The 24,139-nt window shown below is 43.3% G+C and overlaps 2 protein-coding genes across 13 annotated transcripts in view; one reads left to right on the plus strand and one right to left on the minus strand.

The window, feature by feature from the left end:
• The first annotated feature begins 3,800 nt into the window (after positions 1-3,800).
• LOC105021474 (cholecystokinin) lies at positions 3,801-5,630 on the plus strand. 2 transcript variants are annotated; one of them, XM_010889181.4, is made up of 3 exons: positions 3,801-4,282; positions 4,385-4,651; positions 5,337-5,630. In XM_010889181.4, the coding sequence occupies exons 1-3, from the start codon at positions 4,093-4,095 to the stop codon at positions 5,405-5,407; spliced, it is 528 nt and encodes a 175-aa protein (XP_010887483.1). In that variant the 5' UTR covers positions 3,801-4,092; the 3' UTR covers positions 5,408-5,630. The 2 variants fall into 2 exon arrangements, with proteins under 2 accessions (XP_010887483.1, XP_019905405.1); XM_020049846.3 differs by having other exon boundaries at positions 5,320-5,425.
• Positions 5,631-5,747: 117 nt separating this feature from the next.
• si:dkey-28e7.3 (trafficking kinesin-binding protein 1) overlaps positions 5,748-24,139 on the minus strand; it is a 44,869-nt gene continuing 26,477 nt past the window's right edge. For 3 of the 11 annotated variants that reach the window (XM_010889183.4, XM_010889185.4, XM_010889184.5), the window contains 13 exons: positions 13,914-13,990; positions 13,478-13,594; positions 13,043-13,140; positions 12,819-12,927; positions 12,565-12,643; positions 12,280-12,410; positions 12,066-12,140; positions 11,619-11,830; positions 10,346-10,588; positions 9,827-10,191; positions 9,396-9,602; positions 8,871-8,976; positions 5,748-7,623 (listed from right to left, as the gene is read on the minus strand). In XM_010889183.4, the coding sequence (XP_010887485.2) occupies positions 7,173-7,623; positions 8,871-8,976; positions 9,396-9,602; positions 9,827-10,191; positions 10,346-10,588; positions 11,619-11,830; positions 12,066-12,140; positions 12,280-12,410; positions 12,565-12,643; positions 12,819-12,927; positions 13,043-13,140; positions 13,478-13,594; positions 13,914-13,990 (2,270 nt within the window). In that variant the 3' untranslated portion in view covers positions 5,748-7,172. The other 8 variants (XM_010889192.5, XM_010889188.4, XM_010889193.5 and 5 more) reach the window with 8 other exon arrangements.

The raw sequence follows: 24,139 nt of genomic DNA on the forward strand, positions 1-24,139 counted from the left end.
AGAATTAAGGCAGTTCTGAAAGCGAAAGTGGGTCAAACACAGTATTAGTATGGTGTTCCTAATAATCCTTTAGGTGAGTGTATTTTTTATTTTAAAAAAACTACAGATTTACTTGGAAATTAAAGTGAAATTACATTTTATGTGACGTGGCACCCAGTCATTAACTTCAAACGCTTAACTTCAAAGGTCCCACAGGCGGGGGTAAGTCTGAACGATTACAAAAAGTACTGAGATGCAAGGAGTGTCTTCCAGGGTAGTTCTTGAGCACCGACTGACATGCAAATCCATTAGCATTTTGTGTTACACAACCGAGACTGAAGTTGATACGTTTTTCATGCCCGATCTGACCCGGTGTTAGCTTTGTCTAAAACTGAGCGGGACATTACGGTGCATTCAGAAAGTGTTCAGACCCCTTCACTTTTTCCACATTTTGCTCCTGAACATTACAGTCATATCCTATTTTTTTTTCTCTCTCCTGGTCAATCATCTCTTTCACATTTCACGCTCACACCATATAAACACATACGCTAAACAGTGGTACTAGATTGCTATGACACGTTTGGAATGCAGGTGACTACAAAAGACCGACCATCAGTGGGTTCACCACTCATGTAAGTTGCGTCTCTGATTAGGCCGATTTGCATCTTTTTTCGGACGTAGATTGGTTTAGGGTGGCAACAACTGCTCACAGAGGGCCTATAACCGAAAAAGAATGGCAATGTACAACAACGTCAGACACTTTTATTTCTCATGGAATTGAGTGCATTTACAAAAACGTCAAAATATGTGTCTGTTTCTTAATAACTGCAACCCATTTATAAACACTTCAAGTGTGACATTTTTATTTCTTATTGACTGTAAAGCATTTACAAAAACTTGAAAAACATTTTTCTCACTAACTGCAATATATTGACAATAATATAAAATCTGTGATTTTTTTTTCTTTGTCATTGACTGACTTGTTGCCTGCAATTTATTGAGAACGTTTTTTGTTGTTGCGAAAACACTACAGGATGTCGTTTTGATGGTGATAATGGGCTTTTTTTAGGGGATATTTTACCCCAATAGCAACTGTTTTTCACGGGAAACTAGGTTACATGAACACGGAATCACCAAACCAGACTCCTTGCCCAACAGACAATTTTAGATAACTATACCATGTAAAGTCAGGATAAATTCAGAAGACTCATAAACAGAACAATTTCAGCCATTCTTCTTGAAGACCTACACTATGCACATTTTCCATAGCAGTTCTTATTTTTGACCACTAGATGGCCCTTGATAGACATGTCATAGAGTGGTGTTACCCTGACATGATCATAGCATTAATGATCAAGTCAACGTCAGAACTGGTGGCATTCAACAGTCTCACGCCTTTTCCATGAACTGTCAAGACCATATTCCATATCATACATCAGAGTCAGAATGCTGAGTTTTTTGGAACTGGACAAAGACAACACATTTCCATATGAGTAATGAACTACATGTGGTTGCTGTACTCAGCAGTGGTCACGTGATAATGATTCAGTTAGGACAAGCCATGGACGAAAGACTGGGTTGTGTATGTCAAGTTCTAAAAACAACTCAACCAGGGACAAAGGACACAGGACTCACCTGAGCTCAGGTCAGTGTCAGAGCGAAGAATCGGAATACTTATTTACAAGGGATACATCCTTTTTTTTATTTAAAAAATGCATAGTAGTGCAAAGTCCTTGTGACCTTGTTCTTGTTGCCTACATAATAACTGCATATCACTTTAGTTGTGATATCCTGACGACAATCCCCTTTCATTCACTTCATTTTAAGTGGATTTCCACTTCCTTAATGCGATTTTAAATCTATAGGTAAACAGCTGTAAAGTTGGCCTCAGTCAATGGTGCATTCCGGTCCAGATAAGAGATTGAGTATGTGTGTCATCAACCCCTGTCTACTTCTTCAGTGGTTTCGACCTCAGCAGAGCCGGGTTACGAAATGAGCATCCGTGGGGCCGGGTTTTACCACTACAACAAGGTCTACACACTCAACCATTTACATTTCAGTCATTTAGCTGACACCCCTATCCAGAGCAACTTGCATTACTGACCGCATGTACAGTTGTGCTCAAAAGTTTGCTTACCCCTTGGTGAATTGCTAATGTATGTACCATTGGTAAATAAAACATGAGTGAGCAGGCAAAACACATGTCTTTTATTTCTTATGGGATTCATATTCAACTGTAGGTCATAACAGAATGGCACAATCATAAAACAAAGCATGGCAAGAAAAAAATTAACTGACCCCTGTTCAAAAGTCTGCATACCCTTAGTTCTTAATACTGTGTATTGCCCCCTTTAGCATCACTGACAGCGTGCAGTTTTTTGTAATAGTTGTCTAAGAGGCCCTGAATTCTTGCAGGTGGTGTAGCTGCCCATTTGTCTTGGCAAAATGCCTCCAGGTCATGCAAAGTCTTTGGCCGTCTTGCATGAACCGCAAGTTTGAGAACTCCCCAAAGTGTCTCGATGACTTTAAAGTCAGGAGACTGTGATGGCCACTCCAGGACCTTCACCTTTTTCTGCTGTAACCACTGGAGAGTCAACTTGGCCTTGTGCTTAGGGTCATTGTCATGTTGGAAAGACCAAGAACGTCCCATGCGCAGCTTTCGTGCAGAAGAATGCAAATTGTCTGCCAGTATTTTCTGATAACATGCTGCATTCATCTTGCCACCAATTTTCACAAGATTCCCAGTGCCTTTAAAACTCACACACCCCCAAATCATCAGTGAGCCACCAACATGCTTCACAGTGGGGATGGGATTCTGTTCACTATAGGCCTCTATTTTGGTCTCGTCACTCCAAATTACAGTGTGCCAGAGGCTGTGAGGCGTGTCAAGGTGTTGTCAGGCATATTGTAACCGGTCTTTTTGTGACATTGGCACAGTAAAGACTTCTTTCTGGCAACTTGACCATGCAGCTCATTTTTGTTCAAGTATCATCGTATTGTGCTCCATGAAACAACCACACTGTCTTTTTCCAGAGCAGCCTGCATTTCTCCTGAGGTTACCTGTGGGTTTTTCATTGTATTCCGAACAATTCTTCTGACAGTTTTGGCTGAAAATCTTTCTTGGTCTACCTGACCTTGGCTTGGTATCAAGAGATCCCCGAATTTTCCACTTCTTAATGATTGAACAGTACTGACTGGGATTTGCAAGGCTTTGGATATTTCATGTTTATAAAGTTCCATTACTTTGTTATAAAGGTCTTTTGACAGTTATTTTCTGCTCCCCATGGCTCAGTATCTACCCTGCTCAGTGCATCAAACTCATTGACTATTTAATTCACAGACACTAATTGCAATTTAAAAAGCCACATGTGTGGGAAATTAAACTTTAATTGCCATTTTATCCTGTGTGTGTCACCTTGTGTGTCTGTAACAAGGCCTAACATTCAAGGGTATGTAAACTTTTGATCAGGGCCTTTTGGGTGATTTCTGTTCTCATTATGATTTAAAAAGGAGCCAAACAACGATGTGATAATGAATGGCTTCATATGATCACTATCCTTAAATAATTGACAGTTTTGCATGATCAATCATATTTTCAAAATCAGTGCCAACATTTCTGCCAGAGTATGCAATCTTATGAGCAAAACTGTATTTCCAACCTGTTCCCCGTGGGAATCAAACCCACAACCCCTGGCCTTGCAAGAACCATGCTCTATAAACTGCGCTACATGACACCCTATAACCATGAGGTTCCTAATGATGTCACCACCGTGCCTCTATCCAGAACAACATTAATTATTCTGTAATGATTCTCAATTGTGCCTTTGGGTTCCAAATGTTTTTTTTAAGTCATGGGTCGACTGTAGAACATGTACAGTACATTTCCGTAGCATATTTATAATCCTTTTGGTGTTACTCGTGTGTCAATCCAAGGGGAAAGTTCGTGTCGCTGGACCTTGGCCTTGGAAACGGGTGTTGTGACAGGGTTTAGGACTTCTACGACAACCATTATTGGATTTCTAAGTGAGCTTTACGTGGTCTCCCATTTCCAGTGTAACGATTAGAATATTGAAGCGCCAGTTCTAAAAGCATATGGCATCACTCATCCATTAAATGTCACATTACTATCGTTCTTTTCAATCAATCAAGGGGATTGCAAATTCTTATCAGATATTGCTCTTTGAAGAACACATTGGTTACACCGGTTTGTGTATAAAAGACATGCCACGGACAACCGACGGTATCATTCGAGGCCGCTGGCTTTTTGGACAGACTATCACGCACGCTCACCGCTCCTTTGAAGGTAAGCGCTCCCGTTACTTCCACATAACCCAGTGTTTTAACCATTTCAAGAATAATCCAACGCTGCATTTCAAGAAAACAAATGCATATTTTGCATTTACAGGCATGGCACTGAGTGGATTGCTGGTGTGTTCCCTTGTGGCAACGCTCGTGGTGGTTGGTTTGGCGTCGCCCACATCCAAGTCAGGTGGCGACACCAAACCGAGCGGGAGGCTGTCCCAGCTGATGGCCAGCAGGAGGGAGGCGATGGAGAATGCGGCGCCACTGGGGCAGGACACCCAAACCCGTATGGAGAGGAGGGAGAGGATGTCGCATTTGTCTGAGGAGCAGCGCGAGTTCATGTCCAAGCAAATCATGCAGGCCATTTCAGGTGTGTGTGAATACTCCTGTATATATCTGTGTTACAGCCGAAGGTCTTGGAGGTCAGGGCGGTGGTGGTAGAGTCCTTCTAAGGCCACAGAAATTAAAACATGTTGGCAAATCATTTTAACATGACCCTGCACTAAATTGTCAATTACATCATGATGGGCTAATTTGGATAAAGGGAGACAGACAGAATGAGAGGAAGAGAGCATAAAAGAGAAAGACAAAGATATTAATCCAAAATGGTTCCTCTAGTTAGAAAGATTTAATATCTTGTTTCAAGATTTTGAAGTTGAATTTAAGTTAATTGATTGCACCAAAATTGTCCATGTCTATTTACAAGATTCATATAATAGTTCATAAATATTCATTTGGATCTTCTGACCAATTATTAAGATGTGAGGAAGCAACCCTCAGGACCCTCAAAGTACCCTACCAAGCACACCCCAACTTCAACCTCCAGACATGTTCAATGTGATCTACATTTTGTACACAAGATGTTCCTGTTCCTGCTTTTATAGTGTTTGGTGGCCTCTTGTGGTGATTAAATAACCACATAACATTTCACTATTTTGTGGTAGAAAAGAGAGATTTTCCTCATAATAGAAATACAATGTGTTTTCATTTCGATGAATCAAGCAAGTCCTCTGTCCATCTTCTGTTTGATTTATGTAGGTTTGTATTGTTCGCAGAGATGATGAATGATTGTCCGGACCGCGACTACCAGGGCTGGGTGGACTTTGGACGCCGAAGCGCCGAGTGAAGACCCGCGGGTCAACTCTGAAACATTGGTCTGTTGTCAGAATATCCATCCCTATTAGAACGTCTTTAATAGCCCACATTCTGTATTTCCTGTGGCTTTTGTGTATATTTGGGCCAGTTTTGTTGAGATAAAATATGTCTAGTCAAGGACTCACAAAATCAAGCTCTGTGGTGTTCTCTTTTTGTCCCAGAGTAGGCTTAATCTGTGTATGGGAAACCGTCCATTTATGTTTTATTTTAACCCAATTATCATAATAAACGCGTTTGCAGTAGCTATTTCTAATAGACATGTGTTTCATTCAACCATTTTTAAACATCACATGTAAAGAACAACAGGTGCGTGTGTTGGAAATACGATGTACATTTTAATTCACAGATGGTACAATTGATGCACGCATTCACACCCATATACAACTCAGTGATTAACATGGATTCAGAAAACAGTAGTTCATTTCAACATCGGTGATACTGCTGTTTAGTTGATTTACCTATGACTATAAATGATCATCACTTGCTACCGTCTTCCCTTTTGATCCGCAGTATCCTATGCCGTTTATCTACATTTGATTGTCCAAACAGCCGAAAAAGCATCTAAAAAAAAAGCATGCAGTCAACGCTAATTTGGTTTTTGTACAGTTCTTTTTTTCCATTGACTTCGCTTGCATCTGTTTTGTTTTCTCATAAGGTACCCCCTCAGTAGAATCACTTTGGAGGAATTCACTTTGAATGCCCGACTACACTGCTTCATACAGGCCATCGTCATTACTCCCTATGACACGGTAACACACGTCCACCAAAATCATGAGTTTATCCGTCAACACAGATACAGCAGATAAAACATAAAAAGAAGAAAAAAATGTCTACAATCTCTTGCGGTTGTCTTTCGTACAACACGATAGACGACCTGAAAGCTTTTTGTAGAATTGACTAAACACAGCAGTTTACAGCGACTCGCGTAATTGAACGCATTTCCAAGTAAAGCGTTTTACAATGGCTTGCAACTGGATGGGGGCTGGTGGGGTGTGCGGGTGCTTTGTGGTGCCATAAATAATCACATCGCTAATACCTCAGTGAAGGTCGACCACGTAGCAACCTTTCAGTATGTTCAGTCAGTGGATCATCTATTCGCCGTTCTATAACGGGGAGTGATTGAAGTGCTTGCGGTTTTACCGGAGTAAAGTGAATGTGGTTTCGCAATAGCAGCTAATAATGCAAATGGACATGCCGAAATCCAGTGCATCTCGGGTTTTCTAAATAAAGATACCTTGTATCTCTTCCAAAGTAATGAAAACGTAGTATAATTGTATCTGATGGTAAAAACATTGCATTTTTTAAAACGTTATGCAGTTCTTCCAACAACAAAAACATGAGATGTTCTGTTCTTTCCTTCATACCTCGTAAAACCAGCGACAACCACGAAACAAAGGTATAACAAGCAACGCCTGTTTTTCTTTGTGACGTTTCTCATCTTTTTCTCTTATAAAAAAAAACTGTTTCTTGACAGCCTGTCCTGGGATCAGGTGATTCTCCTGAGAATGAACACAATGTCACACATTGTGGTGGGGACCTAGAATCTACTATAAATGAGTCCATTACAAAAACAAGAGTGACTGTTCGCTACTAAACACAACAGAAACTCAAAATATGGCTCTATGGTTCTTGGGAGGCTCCATTTCTTAATGTACTGCTGTGGGCACCGAAGCACAACATGGCGGTACTGTAGCACAACCAGGAGAAAGGAGGAGGAGGTGTTGTCCTAGCAATTCTCAGACTCGGGCTTGACGCCTGTTTTGCCTGACTGCATCTTTCTCCTCTCTGTTGGGATTGGCTCCCCCGCGGGCCGCCACTCTATGCAGCCCCAGACCCTGAAGCTTCTCCATCAAGTTGAAGCTGAAAATGTTCCTCCTCCCTCCTTCCTCCTTCTTGGCCGGGCCCCCACCTCCACCCCGCGCCTCCCCTTCCGTCTCGGGTCGCGTCGGGGCCGGGGGTGGGGTCTGGTGGGGGTGAGGGTGGGTGGAGCCAGAGATGCCCCGCTCTTTCAGCAGCTTCAGGAGTCCCAGTGTTAGAGGAGGTGCCGGGGTGGAGGCCTCGGTAGAGGTGCGGCCGCCCTGGCAAGTGTCAAAGGTCAGACCAAAGTGCTGCTGGGAGGAGGAGGGGGGCGGCGGGGCGCTCAGATGCTCACAGCTCCCACGAGCGGACAGGTTGCAAGAGCAAAGGCTACACAGGAGAGAGAAAAACAGAAAAGGACCAATTAGAACCAACCAATCACACAGCCACCTTGATTATCTGTCACTTTAAATAGTCCAAAGAGCAGAATTAGTCAGGTTACAGGATGAGTTGGTTAGTACACCTCCAAGTGGTTCCCACTTCATGCCTGTAAAGGGTGGGTTACAGATGCTGCTAGTAGGAGTGAGTCCGTGGGCCAAGAGGTTCTCTTCAGGGTCATGCCCTGTGCCCGGGACGAGCCCGGAAGAGGTCAGAAACTGTTTAGAAGAGGACAGCGGGAACGCCGTGCAACCGGCCAAGCAAGTCAGCCGTAAAGTCAGCGCATATCAGTGGCACTAACCATAATAAAAACCTTAATTCAGTTGTGTTACAGTATCAGTGAGCAGTAGTGTTTTGCCAGTGACCTTTTGTCATTCAGACCATTAGCCTGGTTGCCAGTGTGTGTGTACCGGAGGCTTTTATTTCCGGCTGTAGCCGTATAGATGTTGCTTGCTACCAGGCTATTGGTCTGATGAGGTGTGAGGTTAGTGGGGTCATGGTTTGGGAAGGTTAAAGGGATATGTCTGTTCCTGTGGCTGTCTCACTCAGCCCGTCCCAGGTGGTTCTTACTTGGTCTAGTAAGCCCACTTTAGAGGAAGAAGTGCTTGGACCAGCGTTTCCTGCCGCTGAGGGGGAGATGGCACAGAGGGTAAGGAAAGAAGCGTCTAGTTTCGGAGAACAGAGAAAGACTGCGAAACATTTAGTCAAGGGAGCAATACGCCCAGACCCCCTTTCGGTCATATCGAAGGCCTAGTTGTCCAACATCATTTTTGTTGTTGAATGAATACCAAGACGAGGCCCGTTGATGAAACATGCGTGTGTTTCACTCTACTTTGAGGTGACCACACGGCAGTGATTTGACTTGTTTCATTGGAATTCATTCAAGCATCACTACACACCGTTAGGACAAGGTAGTTACCGATGATTTCCATGTCTCGGATGAAACTTCCAGGAAGTTACCATTGTCACCATATATACGTTCTTTGACAACAACAGACAAATAGTGAGTACGTTTTTGCGCTTGACCGTACGTTGCTTTCTTGGCCAGGTCTGCCTCAAGAAAGAGATTCTCATCTCAAGGGACGTCCTGGTTGAGGGTAAACGAAAATAAATAAAGGGGCAAAAAAGTGAAACGGGACTGTAAAAGGAAAGTGTTACCAATGACTGGCTTGCATGTGACGCCGAGTGACAGGTCTTACCTTGAGGAGACTGGGAGCAGGAGGAATGGGTGGTGTCTCCGACATGTGGAAACAGTGCGGGTGGGAGGGGTCTGGGGGAGTTGGAGGCCGGAGGATGGAGGAGTGACTGCGGGGGATGGACACACTTTACACAACCACACGCAAATGCGGAAACACCTCACAAACCTCGCCACCACAGACAACGGGCGAGAGCCGCCCGGGAGCCTCGCGACAATGAGAAATGGGGTAATGATCGACGCCTGAATGACGCCGACGGTGTTCGTGAAACCTACCGCATGAGGGGGAACACGGTAGACCCAAAGGCAGGGCTCCGGGGCCAACACCTGATCGTTCTTCCTCACCCAACCCGACGGACCTAAAGAGCTCCACAGGAAGGGGCAGGGAGAGCGGTCAGGTTTTGACACCGGAGCGACCGGTGGTATTACCGCGCTTTGTGCTCGGGGGGCGCGCACATACTCGCGCACAGTTCAGACCCGTAATTATCCAGAAGGAAAAAAAAGAAGCGACAACCGCGTCGCCCCTTACCCATTGGGCCGCGGGCTCCGGCGGCCAGGCCGGCAGAGAACTGGGACAGGTCGGGTTCGTCCTCCTCCAGGTCGTTGAGGCTGTACACGTGTTGCATGTCGATCTCCAGCTCCCGGAAGTCTTTGGTGAGGACGCCCGGGCGCGGGTGCAGTATCCCTCCCAGGTTGGGCTTGGCCAGCTGCTGCCAGTGGTGTAGGGTGACGGAGCCTGGAGGAGATGTGAGACAGAGGGGCGCCACTGAATACATGATCTACCCCAGGGCGAGAATCTAAACTACTGCCAGAAGACCTACATGACGGATGGCAGACACCTCGTACGGTCGACGGATGGTGTTCGTTTATGGCCTACTTCAACGATCCTAGTAAGACAGTGTAAAACTGATCCTAGAGCAGCACTCCCATTGTAGTGGGCTACGGTGTCTCCCGGCTTACCTTCCAGGGGCTTGACGATCTGCAGGCGATCGGGCAGGTAGGAGCGCGAGCCCCCCGAACCAGCTGAGGAGTGCACCGAGCTGCCGTTGGAGTAGTTTGTCCCCGTCGACCCCATCGAGCCGGACGCCAAGCTGTCGTTGGGCGTCAGGAAGCCGCTGGAGCTCAGCTCCCCGCCCTCCTCGCCCTCATCACTGTTCCCCTGGCTGGCGACGGCCAGGGCGCGGAGTTTGCGTTCGCGCTCCACCTCGAAGAAGGGCCGCTCCGACGCGTGGCTCCGCTGGCGGTCCGATAAGCAACGGAGGGCTGCTTCGAGGTCCTGACCTCCTGGCATGCCCGGTTGGCCCAGACGTTTCGGACCAGTCCCTCTGAAAGGAGAGGAGAGAAGGAGAGGGCATCGGTATACAGTACATTTACTGTTGACACAGTAGATGCTATAAGTCCAAGAAACAGATAGAAAGTAGAAAAAGGAGAGTTGGGGAAACCAAAAGGCAACACACCCGAAACAGACACCAGTCTCACCTGTTGTTGTCCTCTGGGTTTGCCACGTCTCCCAACCTCGACGCGCCACTCGCTGCTTTGTCCTCTAAGGTGAGGCTGGCGCTGTCCGAGCCGTAGTAGCTGGTGCGGGGCGTGGAGGTACGGCTGGAGCGCAGCGACCCGGGGCTGGAACCGGGCACCGGGCCTGGCGAGGGGCACCGCGAACGTAGCCTCACCGACTTGTTAGCCACCTTAACCGTCTCAAACACGCGCCACGGGTGATTCCTATGGATAACAGATGGGCTGAATCAGACTAGTGGGAGAGACAAGGTGCCCTCCAATACGTTTTACATGTCCCTGTTTACTGAGTATTTATGTTTGTTTCAGTGTATTTTATGTACATTTAAGATTTGATTCAGTGAAAAAGCAATTCTTAAACATTTGAAATATTTTATTTTACTTACTGTGCTTGTAGACATTGATTAATAATTTATTTATTGTTTTGAAATATGTTTTAGTAGTAGAAATTGTAATGACAAGATATAGCGGGTGAAGTACAAAGCTGATTCATTATTTGATAGGATACACTGAACAGGTATAAATGTGTAAGGTGCCTAGCTTAAAAAGTTGAAGAACTAGTGGAACTGTGTTCATTTATGGAAATTGTTTACACATTTATGTAGCTAGAGTTCATAAAAGTGTTTAACATTTGGGACAGCTAGATATAATAAGCTAGTTTGGTGTCTCTAGTTTAAACCAGTCAAAAATGAATGTAAATGGGTTGAAGTGTGCTAAAGATGCACATTTATGCTAATTGTAGTTTGTAGATAATTTTAAGAAGGTAGGAAAGCCTGAAAGTTTATAAGTAGGTATTTTATTGACCAAGAAGCATGACTGTGTATTTGTGGTTCTCATTCACTCTCATGCTAACATAGTTAAAATACTTTTGAATCAGGAAGCATATATAGCATCAAAAATCCTTTCACAATCAATTTACATACTGTAAGTCTAAGATATTTTCTTCCCATTAAAATGTATCGGGTGCTATTTCAAATATTGTTATAGTTTAAGTGTAAAAAAAAAGAATAAATGAATTCATTAATAATTTTAAAGCTAATAATGACAATAGTTTTAAATATTTTTAAAACAGTTCCGTTTTTTTTTTTTAGCAAGCACGCCAACCAAGCTGTTTTTGTTTAATCAAATATATTTGGTAACAAGTCACCTTTGGCACATACTGTATCTGATATACCAGCACTGTAATTCTAGTGTAGTCTTATTGTTATCTATGTTTCCAGCTTTCACAGTGACTTACTTGTACTCTGAGGGGGCGGGGCTGTCCAGGCCCTTCCGGAAGGTGCCCTCTATCTCGGCTGCCAGGGAGTCCATGGGGAACACGGCCGACAGGGCACTGTAGCGTTGCACCGTGCTGTTGGGAAGGCTCTTGTTCCGCAGGTTCTTTATGTCCTCTCTGGCTTCCTGTAGCATGTCCTCGCTCTCAGAGTACTTGTCCTGCAGGTCCTTCAGCTGCCACCAGGAGGAGACAGAGATCAGTAATTAAAAAAGCGCCAACCTGTAAGCTTCAGGCACAGATCTAGAATCCGGTTACATTCCCTATTTTCTTAAAATAATGTGGGGAAATGCCAAAAATGTCCTCAGATCAGTGTTAAACAGTAACTCCATCCCGCTGCTGTGTTATGATTCATAGAAGATGTTGCTTTGTTGATTGTGGGAGAGTGAAAAGGATCTGAGCTGTGATTACCTCTGCTCTGAGCTGTGATTGGCTCTCCCGCGAGGCGCTCAGGTGCTGGGCTAGCTCCTCATTGTCTGCGGTGAGCTAAAAGAACAGAGCGGGGAGTGAAAAACATGACTGAGGCAGGGTGTGTGAGAAAAAGATAATGCTTCAACTAGAAACCACACTTTGGACGTCAGCTGGAGTGCAAATGTAAATACTTGATGTGTGTGTCTTGACCTACTCCTTTGCAGCGTGCCTGCAGGTCAACGATCTGTCCGAGCAGGGAGCTTATCTCCTCCTGCTGTCTGAGCGAGTCCTCCACCTTCTTGGCCAACTCATCAGACAGGTCTGCCACCCGCTTATTCACAGAGGCTGAGGGGTGTTTAGGAAGAGAGTTAGGGTCAACAAACTGTGCCATCGCCTGTATTCCCCTCACATGTTCGCCTGTCTCTGGCCGTGGGATATTGGCCATATACCACACCCGCCCAAGCCTATTTGCTTAAACAGAACGTTATGGTAGACTTACAGAGTTCCTCCACACAGACCATCATCAGCTCCTGCTCTTGTTCCTCATAGTTTGTGGTTTCTGAGGTCAGGTCATTGGCCTGTAAAGTAACAAAATTTGGTTGCTTTAGCGTTAGCGCATTCCATTCCATTAGCAAAATCTCTTGAATGATTGAAGGTATGTGTACATGAGTGAAGAAGCCATAATTAGCAATTAGCAAGTTTCCAATCCACGTCAATCACTGCAGGTATTCAGAAGTAGCCAGAGTTACATACCACACAGCGAAGTTTGAGGTTCTCCTCCTCTAGACCTTTGAGTTTCTGGTGTATGAAGTCATAGTGGACAAAGTTACTGAGGGAGTTCGACGACTCGTTCCTCTTCATTCTAAAAACGTGTTGAGAGGAAGAGGCCAGTCAGTCATTTGTTTACAGGTCAAAGTTGTGTTGATAGTCCTTACGGGATGTTGTATGTGTAATCTGCATTGTGTATGTGTACTCACGACGAGTTTGACTCGGAGGCATTCTCAATCTCCTCTGAGCTGGCGTACAAGTGGAGCAGGTCGTCTCTCATGGAGAGCTCATGACGCAGCTGGGCTATCTGGTAAATGACGAAGTAAACCCCAGGTCAGACTCATCTAGGATCTGTATGACTAGGATCTTGCCAAAGAGTTTACCTAGAACCTGCTCCAGCCCAGGGTTATCGGGTCTAGATCTTTCTAACCCAACCCAGCATTAATGCAACGATTCAGGTCTAAATCAATGTTCAGTTAGGTACATCAACACCAGGCTGCTACGAAACACCTCGTTCCCTTTTGCTTTCATATTCCAGCGCATGTATTTCCCTGGCTGAATTGCTTCAGAACCAACAAAGGATGTGTGTATTCTGTCTGTTTTGTGAGGTAAATCCAAGCAGCCCTTCAGGGATGGTTTCCTACCTCTTCCTTAGCAATCTCCAGCTGTTCGTCCAACAACTCATTACGTGCTGTTAGCTCGCGGTTCTGCTTGAGCAGCGACTGGCCAATCCGGGCGGCCAACTCAAGGTCTCGCTCTTTCTGCAGGGCGACAGGGGTTTGAAAAAGATTTTGTTGGTCCTGTGATGTAGTTAGGGACTAGTTTCAAGCAGAGATCAAAAAGTACATTCTGGTTTTACCGTTACTTAGGACAAAATATTGGTATCAATAGTTTTGTAATGTTTTGGAACGCACAATTTGAAATGACAGCTCGTTTGCAATTAACTGTAATTTGGTGAAAGAAGTTAACTCATTTACATGTTTAAATGTTGACAATCTTAATTCAGTTACACATTATTCTATTCTACTCTTCTGTATTAGTCCCAGGGGAGATTACCAATGGAATTTTCCATGAACATACCTCTTCCAGCAGGTGGGTAACAGCCTCGATGTCATGATACGTTTTGGTGACCTGGCCCACTCTTTCTGAACACAGCACTGTAGGACCAAGATTGAGATGGGGTAAGAGAAAGACCTGGTTATGATCAGCGTTGGGGAAAAGTATACAGTTGGCATTGTAGGGTAAAGGTAATTTTAATAGAATGAAAGTTTCAATTGAAAATCACCCAGTAAAATGACTGTGAAAGTTAAGTACACCTCCTGGAAAGCTGTCATATTTGGAAATATGGATATGTAATCTTTAACACGATTGACTATTGACATTAATTTGTAGAGCAGAGGCTTCTTCCTTCCTGACCTCCCATATGGACCAGGTGTGTGCAGTGTCTTTCTGACAGTTGACACTCTTTCACACTGACTGTGGAAAAAGATGTCTGTAGATCTGCCGATGTCACACTGTAATTCTAAAAGACTTGAATTAGTTTTAATGAGCAACTTTCTGTCATTTCTTGACCTGAATTTGGTGGGACGACCTATTCGTTGCCAGTGCTCTGGACTTTTTCCCATTTGCAGATCTTTGTTCTTTGTCCATTTGTCTTTTGATATTGGCATGGTGTGTTACCACACACCCTTATGGCAAATACCAAACCACACCAAGTTGCGAAATATTTCTGGAAGGCTGGACCCTCCCAATATACTCTCTAGTGACTTTCTAATAATCTGCACCTGTTTTGGTGAACATGATTGTACATTTAAATGTAATTATGTAAATGTAGGAGTGTACTAAGGATTTCTGTAATAAGGCATTTCTGTTCATTTAAATTTTCTCTCTGGTTTATGGAAAGAGAACTGTCCCACAGATAATTTTTAAGTTTCACACAAAGGACCATGTGGTCATTTCTAAAAACGTTAGTCAAATACTACACTGCTAAAATTCTATGTAAAGAATATTACTATTGCTGTTTTGTGTTTACATTCATTATTTTCTATCTTCATGGACTGTATATATTGCACAGTATTACATATTATACAACATTATACAGTCTACAGCTCAAATGTTAAACAATTAACTGAACAGCGTGAATGGAAATCAACTTTTAATTATATACATTTAGGGCATGGATTTATGCTATTTTATGGATAAATAATTTTTCGATTTCAAACAAGATTTCATTTTTTATTTGTAGGTAGACAAGGGCAGACCAACACTCAGAGATCATTTGTAAGGAAACATTCGTGTTTAGTGGATCAGATCAGATCAGAAGCAGTAGGGATAATCAGGGATGTTCTTTAAGTGCGGGAATTTCAGCCTTTTACTAAGCATTAGTAGTTTCAGGATTAATTGGAAAACAAACTTTGACCACCACAGTAATACTAGCCACTAATCCTTTGAGAGGTCATTATTATGGTCATTATCATCCTCAGTGACCCACAACCATCCCCTCTCTTTTTGTGAATGACTGGTTGTCAACAACAGTTAACAGGACACAGCCTGTGTGCTGACCACTACATTACCATGACCCAGCCAGCCAGTGCTTAGCCTCTTAGAGCCTGATCTCATTACACAGATAAGACCCATCTCTCTCTGCGCGATATAAATATACCTCAGTAAGGAGCTGCTGTAGCACACTGGAATGTGAGTGGTAAGGAGAAGGTTAAATATCTATGGCCGGGATTACAGAAAAGCTAGTGACAGTCAGGACCATTTATTTAGGTCTTGTTCATTTGCTGGAGGATGGTCATTCTGCCGCGGTTCTATGGGGGATATTGAATGATGCTGAGTCTTCAGAGGTGTTACAATGATTCCGTTTATATACAGGGTTACTTTATGTACTTACGCCAATGTCGTTTTTATTTAAACAGGATTTGAAATAAATAATTTCACCCATGATGTATTTATTTATTTTCCTTCATCTTGCAGAGACGGCCTCAACATGGGGAAAACCATTCTTAAGGTCATACCACAATTTTCAATGCAGTCATCCAATCCTTCGTTAAGCAGCCTAACCTGCCTCTAAGAATATACATACTATCTAAGTAAGGGGCAGTGTTGGACCACAAAACATGCTGATCTTGCAAAACTATTAGAGGGCAGTAAAAAAAAGAACAGGGAAAGGCACTATCATGAGAAGATCTTGTCTTGGGATACTGAACCAGTCTGCATCGGTGGAGTTGGTGGTGGAGTTGGTGCCAACAGTTAAGTACAGACGTCAGAATGAAGAATAACATACTGTAGGCTGGAGATATCCTGTTTAAAATCAGGTCAGGTAGCCCAGCATTTTGGATGGCAGAGCAGTGAAAGAGGGTATTAATGATATTACAATGCCACTTGGAGAAATGAGCCCCAGTAAATATAGCTCTGTAAAAACAAACATAATTGCCCTAACACTGGCAGGCTTTAAGTACTTTCGAGGTTAACTGCTAATGTTCCAATCTGGTAGGACAATTAAAATAGATCTGCCACTGAACAAAGGCTAATTTGTTAATAGGTCTAGGCTTATTACCATTAAAATAAGTTGTAGACTAAGAACAAAACTATAATTGGGTAACCATAATGGAAATACGTGAATCCACTCACTGGCTAATACTATTAGCAACAAAAAATACATTCACAGAACCATACATTCAAGGACAACATACAAACTAGCCAATCTCCTGCAAATCCAAGAGTTTTGTTTATTTAAATCAAGTTATGTTACGCTTAAATCCCTATTTAGCTTCACCAAAAAATAGATTCTGCATTTTCTCCAAAAAAAAAGACAATTTCAATATGAATCTGTAGTTTATTCGGTTGGATAATCAAGAGAAGATCCTATCTAGCTGTCACTGTGTCCTTTTAAATAGAAATCATCTGACAGGACTTTCCCTGTAAAAGCAATGGCTTTGTAGAGTAGATGACTCAATCCTCTGAGAGCAATACACATTGAATTATATGACATTTTGAGACCCCACTACAGTCTCAAGGTGGCCTTTGACAGAGGGATTATTAGCTTGCTGTGCCCTAACCAACAGGGTTCAGGATAGATCCTCTACATTACCAACAGGGTCCATGGGGAAAGAACCCACAAGCTCAACGGTGGCCTCTGAGTCTGATCCGCACAACAGACGTTGTGAGCCATTCTGCCAGTCATCTCGGTCATCCATTACAGGTATCAAATACAGGGAACTATATCTTCTTGAGACAGGCTGGAGAAACCGGAACATGACATCACAAAGCCTCTTCTTGTCCTGGCCCAGTTTCCTAAAAGCATTACAGCGGAGTTCATAGTTTGAACCGCAAGATCCTATGTCGTCTGACTCCTTTGGGAAACTGGACTTTGATCTGTTTAGCCGTGTCGCGCATGGGTCGGAATGACGACAAGGATACCACGGGCCCGCCTAGGGGGTCATTGGGGTTCACAGATTCAGTCATTCAAGGCAGTATAGCAGTGCCAGTTAATCTCAAGGTCCAATTTGTCTCCATAAAAATTAAGGCTGGGACGATATCAGTGTCGCAATCCAAATTATTATCATGGGATGAAAAAAAAAACACTTATTTAACTTCTGGGGGGAATACCCCTGATGTTGGAAAATAAATGATTACATTGACATATATTAATTCATTTTCAAGCTGTAGAACACAACATTACAACCAGCAGCGTTTTTAAGGACCAAAGACTTTGGTCTTGTTTGTGTTATAATTGTTTGAGGTGTTTGGATCACAAAGAAGAACAATCATGAAATGCAGATCAAATGAAAAGATGCTGGAAGAGTGCTTGATGCCATCTGTCAAGCTTGGTGGAGGCAATGTGATGGTCTGGGGGTGCTTTAGTGGTGGTAAAGTGGGGTGAAAGGGATCTTGAAGAAGGAAAGCTATCACTCCATTTTGCAATGCCATGCCATACCCTGTGGACTCTGCTTGATTGGAGACAATGACCCAAAGCACAGCTCCAAACTATGCAAGAACTACTTAGGGAAGAAGCAGTCAGCTGGTATTCTTTCTATAATGGAGTGGCAAGCACAGTCACCAGATCTCAACCCTACTGAGCTGTTGTGGGAGCAGCTTGACCGTATGGTCCAATCCAACTTGTGGGAGGTGATTCAGGAAGCACGTGTTGAAATCTCTTCAGATTACCTCAACAAATTGACAACTAGAATGGCAAAAGATCAAATGGAAAAAAGCAACATTTGAAGGACTTAATTATTATTTCAATTTAAAAAAAATTTAATCTAATCTTGTCAATGATTATATTTCCAATAAATGTTGTAACATCTCCTATTCAACGAAATTTCAGTTGTGTTTTCATGGAAACAAGGACATTTCTAAGTGACCCCAACCTTTTGCACGGTATTGTGTATCCAACCTCTTGCTGTGCATTATCCGAGAATAAATCATTAGCATCATTATTAATTACATGAAATACTAAATGTTGTATGACACTGTAGATTTAAAAATGTAGATTTGCCAAAACTACACCCAGATTGGTAGGTTTGGTCTATTCGAGCATCATGAAATCCAACAGATTTCGGCCTTGACTGAGCATTGCAGTATAGCTGTTTGTACATCCCACAAACAGCTATACTGTAATTGTGCGATTAAAATTCATCCAATTCTATTCGGTCGGTTGTGTAACAGTTATCTAAAGCCATCGATTTTCTAGAAACATCTGTTCGTTTTCTGGGTCTGTGCAAGCTACTATGCCAGTGACGCAGTGTGCTGATGAAAAAGGTCCCAGTCAACACACTGCAACACATTCACACAAAACATGGTGAGGTTATTTTCTAAAAAGAAGTGGGCAAATACTACAAGACACCACTAAAGTTATACGGATATAATATACCTAGGGTATCATCATTTAAATGAATTATCTGAGAAATTTCCATCCATCCTTCAGATTCCATCCTGACACCAAAAATGTATTTTCTTTCAAATGAATTATTTTCTATATTCATGGTTTGTATACTTTGCAGATTATTTCATATTATACAACACTATATATCATAGTCTACTGCTCAAATGTTGACTGAACAGCGTGAATGTAATTAACTTGTCATTTATTGCATGGATTATCATTGTTATTTTATGAGCGAATGGACACTCATACTCCTTATGTTTGTGTTTTTTTTTACTGAAAGGGGATATCAGAGGGAGGGGAGAGGGATATATGTGCATGGAGCTGAAGAGTATCACTGGGGAATGGATTCTGTAACATTCCCTGTCTGTTTTCATTTATATCAGTATAAGAGCCCGGTACTAGAACAGTGTCAGGACCTTCGTCTCCACAAGCCCTAAAACATTAAAACGCCCTGTTCCACCGCAGCCCAAAGTCAATGCCACTCAAAGACACTAAGACTCACTGCATAATGGACCGCGCTGTTTCTGAGGGCAAACACACGGCACCACAGCCTGGACCAGTGACCTTCACACGCTATCGGGACAAACTCAGTAGATTTGGCATCGGAGGTGACCGGCAGCTTAGATTATACATTTGGCAACCCGCAGGAGATAAGCCAGCCTTTGTTCATTCCCAATGACAAACCGGTTTCATACTAAATGTACCTGTGAATAAACAAACCATGTGTTTTCGGCGAATCACAACAACCGCCAACAGAATATGCCACCACATGAACGCATAAGCATCTTGGCTGGCATCCCGTCACTTAGCCGTTCGGTAATCGGGCAGGGATTCTGCGGTATGCTTACGGCTGCATTGTTTACCAACACGATCAGAATCGGCGCTGTGCCACCAGCTCATCTCCCCCACCCGCGTGCCCCCTCTCCTCCTCAGCCTCCTCCGCTCCCCCCTCAATCGCCCTCTTCTCCGTCCTCCTCAGCGTCCCTCACCTTGCATCAGCTCCCTGCAAAGGATCTCTGTATGTTGCTTTCCCCCATCCTCCGCCTCCTCTTCTTCCTCCTCCTGGCTCCCGTTGCCGCTCTCCTTCTCCTCCTCCTCCTCCTCTTCGGAAGCCGAGGAGCTCCACACCTCCATGGGAAGCGGACAGGAGCCCTCTATCCTTCCGACTGGTGTGGAGTCCTGTTCTACTCTTCAACGTTTACGGTCACTGTGATTCGTCCGTTTCTTCCGGTGGCTTTATGCCCATTCCACAATGCGCCACTGCAGTATGTGGGCAGAGCAGGTGCCTGTGTGCTTCCACCAGCGGTTGTGTGGGTATGAACTATGTGAGTGTCAGAGAGAGAGAGGATACTGGGCTCCCCTCTGAGCTGATAAAAAGTAATCCCTCTGACTGGGAGGGCCATCTGTCGACACACCCCCTGCTTATATCTACCTGGACACATGGATTGAGGGAAACCGGGAGGGTGCAGGGGACATGTCAAAGGAAGCTTTTGAAAAGAACAAGCCAGAAAAAAATAAATGACACACACAGTGTATTGTAACGTAGCATCGGCATTCAAAATGCACGTTTATGCGAGGTTAATCCACGGAAAACAAATGCACGTTCTGAATTGGTTTAGCCGGGGCAGACTGTCCTACCCTGCAGAGGATTAGTAAGATGGTACGTTCCAGCCAAAAGCCATGACGACTGTCACGTAATGCTGGTGCAGACTTGGCCGGGCACCCTGACAGAGGGTGAGGGATGCTCCATTGTACACAGGGACTGAGGGTGTGTGTTGACTGTTTGGGTGGAAAGGAGGAGGATATGTCAATGTTTTTGCAGAAGTGCTGCCCTTCAAGGTTCACCAAGCCTTTCAGGTACATCCGAAGTCTGTGTATAAAGGGACTTATTCATTATATATGCTCCACCGCACTACCAAGCTGCTCATTTCAAATCAAATAAAGTGCCATGACGAAACGACACCAGGTATATTTTCCACACATCAAGTGAAGATAAAGAAATATCAACACAACCCTGGATCAACACAAGCCGCACCCCTGCCGTCCAGCCTTCATCGCATCATCATCATCGTCGTCGTCACCACTGCATCTACGCAGTACACTCCCAACGTCTGCCATGGCACTCAAGCGTCCCACCAATCAAATATTAACCTCTTCCTCATAAAAGTTTTAACCCGCATGGAGCTTCTCTCAGGTCAGGTTCGGCACGCAAGGAGCTGCGGGCGTTGGCAAGGACACTACATCTACAGTCTCCCCTTAACTCTCCCCGTCTCCTTCTTTCGCATCCCACTATCCCCTTTCATCCCCCCATTCCACTCTTGTTTTCTAACCACGCTTGTATAACTGCTCCTCAAACAGAATTCCTAGCCAGACAAGAGGAGGCAACACCCTTAAAATACCACAGGTTTCATAACAATTATATTGGCCCGTCCCTGGAATACCTGACTGATTGAAATGAAAGAATCAGGTCAAGCTACAAAAGAGGTTTGTTGAGGCAGGTAACCAGAAATTCAAGTAACATTTTTGATAGGTTAAGCTGGAGCTAACGTGGCTAAAGAGATACTGTGTCAAGCCCTTTGTCTCTGACAAAAAGAGCACAGGCCCAAAATAAACTATTAACAGATGAGTAAGATGTATCTTATTTGACTTTACCGAATCTAGCCATGCACAGATTACAATTTATTTAATATTATTTAACATAAACTGTCAACTTTTACGATATCTTTAATATGGACAACAAATGGATAACAACAGTAGAAGCCATTGGCAGCGTCCTAATATAACAACAAATAAACGGGATGGGACGGAGAGCAGGTTTCACGGTTAAATATTTGACTAGGACATAAGGACACGCCCGCAAGTCAGGTCAATGATCAGCTGCCTTAAATATCTACAGTCCAACCAAAACAACACCATGAGCTCTATATAACGGATGAGAGATCTCATTAAAATAAATTAGATGGATACATCATCCATTGATCCATAAGGAAATGTGTGAGAGTGTTCTTATAAGTAGTTGAATAAACCAGCACAATGGTAAAACAAAGTAGTGAACTACAAAGTCAATAGGGTGCCATTGAACCGAAGACTGGGCTTAAATGTGTCTGTTTATTTGCATGGGCATCTATCCAGATCCTGCATACCACAGTCAGGTTAAGACTGATAAACTGAAGTGGTATTGAAGTCAACAAAGCCTGAGACATGGATTACTTATTTATTCAGTCTAAAACTAGAGTGGGGAGACACAGTGTTATTAAAGGGCGTATGAGGGTGTGGGAAAGAAGAAAAGAACAAAGGAGATGAGTGAAGAAACAGACCATCCTGAACTGTTAATAAAAGAAAGAGGAATGCATGTGAGATACAGTTAGGTCCGGAAGTAATTGGGCACTGACACAAGTTTTACACTTGCTGTTTACCAAAATAGTGTCAAGTTACAGTTAAATATGATGATAGGCTTAAAGTGCAGTCTCTCAGCTTTAATTTGAGGATATTCACATCCAAATTGGAGGAAGGGTTTAGGAATTACAGCTCTTTAATATGTACCACCCTCTTTTTCAAGGGACCCAAAGAAATTGGACAATTGACTCAAAAGCTGTTTCCTTGACAGGTGCGGGCAATTCCTTTGTTATTTCTTCATCAATTAAGCAGGTAAAAGGTCTGGAGTTGATTCCAAGTGTGGCATTCGTATTTGGAAGCTGTTGCTGTGAACCCATAACATGCGGTCAAAAGAGCTCTCAATGCAAGTGAAACAGGCCATCCTTAGGCTGCAAAAAAAAATATCCAGCAGAGAAATAGCAGGTACATTAGGAGTGGCCAAATCAACAATTTGGTACATTCTGAGAAAAAAAGAACACACTGGTGAGCTCTGTAACACCAAAAGACCTGGACGTCCACAGAAGACAACAGTGGTGGATGATCATAGGATCCTTTACATGTTATAGAAAAACCCCTTCACAACATTCAGCCAAGTAAAGAACACTCTCCAGGAGGTAGGCATATCATTATCCAAGTCTACCTTAAACAGAAGACTTCACAAGAGCAAATACAGAGGGTTCACCACAAGGTGCAAACCATTCATAAGCCTCAAGAACAGAAAGGCCAGATTTGACTTTGCCAAAAAAAAAAAAAAAAAGTTGTCCCAGCATTCTTTGGACATATTAAACTAAGATTAACCTGTACCAGAATGATGGTACCAAAAAAGTATGGAGAAGGCTTGGACTGGCTCATGATCCAAAGCTTACCACATCATCTGTAAAACACGGTGGAGGCAGTGTGATGGCATGGGCATGCATGGCTTCCATTGGCACTGGGTCACTTATTATGTGACAGAAGACAGAAGCAGCCGGATGAATTCTGAAGTGTATAGGGATATATTGTCTGCTCAGATTCAGCCAAATTCAGCTTAGTTGTTTGGATGGCGCTTCACTTTACAGATGGACAATGACCCAAAACATACTGTGAAAGCAACCCAGGAGTTTATGAAGGCAAGGAAATTGAATATTCTGTAATGGCCGAGTCAATCGCCTGATCTCAACCCGATCAAGCATGCATTTCACTTGCTTTAGACAAACTTAATGAAGCCAAAAGACCCACAAACCAACAACAACTGAAGACAGCTGCAGTCAAGGCCGTAGGAGCCAGGGGGGGACCAATATTAGAAAGGGGTTAAAGTGTCTCCCCCAACAATAGCTAGCTAGCTATCTTTATTTTTAAGGTCTTATCTAACAAACATTACAGTAGCTTGCTTGCTAGATTACACAGTAGTTGCTATGGCAGTGTGAATAAGTGATAGTGAATGATTTAAAAAGAAGAACGTCTGCTAAAATGATTTGCACAATCAATGTATTAGTCTTCACCATACTGTAGTGTCTGCAAGTAGCTAGCTAAGTAATGGATGAGCCACCACCAGTCAAGAATGGAGTATAATTAAGGCTCTTGGAAACAATCGTCACACCACAGCTGGCCATTTTTTTCCTTCAGAATTTTCCCTCATGTTTCGAATCATCTAGATATAGCTACGGTGTGTTCAGTATTTTAAGAATTTGGTTTATGCTATGTATGATCATGGCAAGACAGTGATAGACATGACCAAACAGGCAAGGAGGGATAGAAAGAGGCCACAAACCAACAGGTAAATCATTGATTAGTGCCACGCCAAGATACTGTTGAAGATAGCAGCTGAATTTAGGATTGTACTGTATGTGTTTGCTTTATGCAGAAGAGAGGCTGTCATAACAATAACACTGGTCAGAAAGGCAGGCAGAGTGAGGCAGAGAGAGGCCACAAACCAGCAGGTAAGATAGTGAGAAGTATTTATTCAAGGAGGTCTATGGAAACAGATTGGAAAACTTAAAGCTGGACTAACATGTCTGACTGAGATGTTACCAACATCATTGTAGTATGTCATTTTAAA

Source organism: Esox lucius, chromosome 9, assembly GCF_011004845.1.
Source record: "Esox lucius isolate fEsoLuc1 chromosome 9, fEsoLuc1.pri, whole genome shotgun sequence".
Taxonomy (NCBI): Eukaryota; Metazoa; Chordata; class Actinopteri; order Esociformes; family Esocidae; genus Esox; species Esox lucius.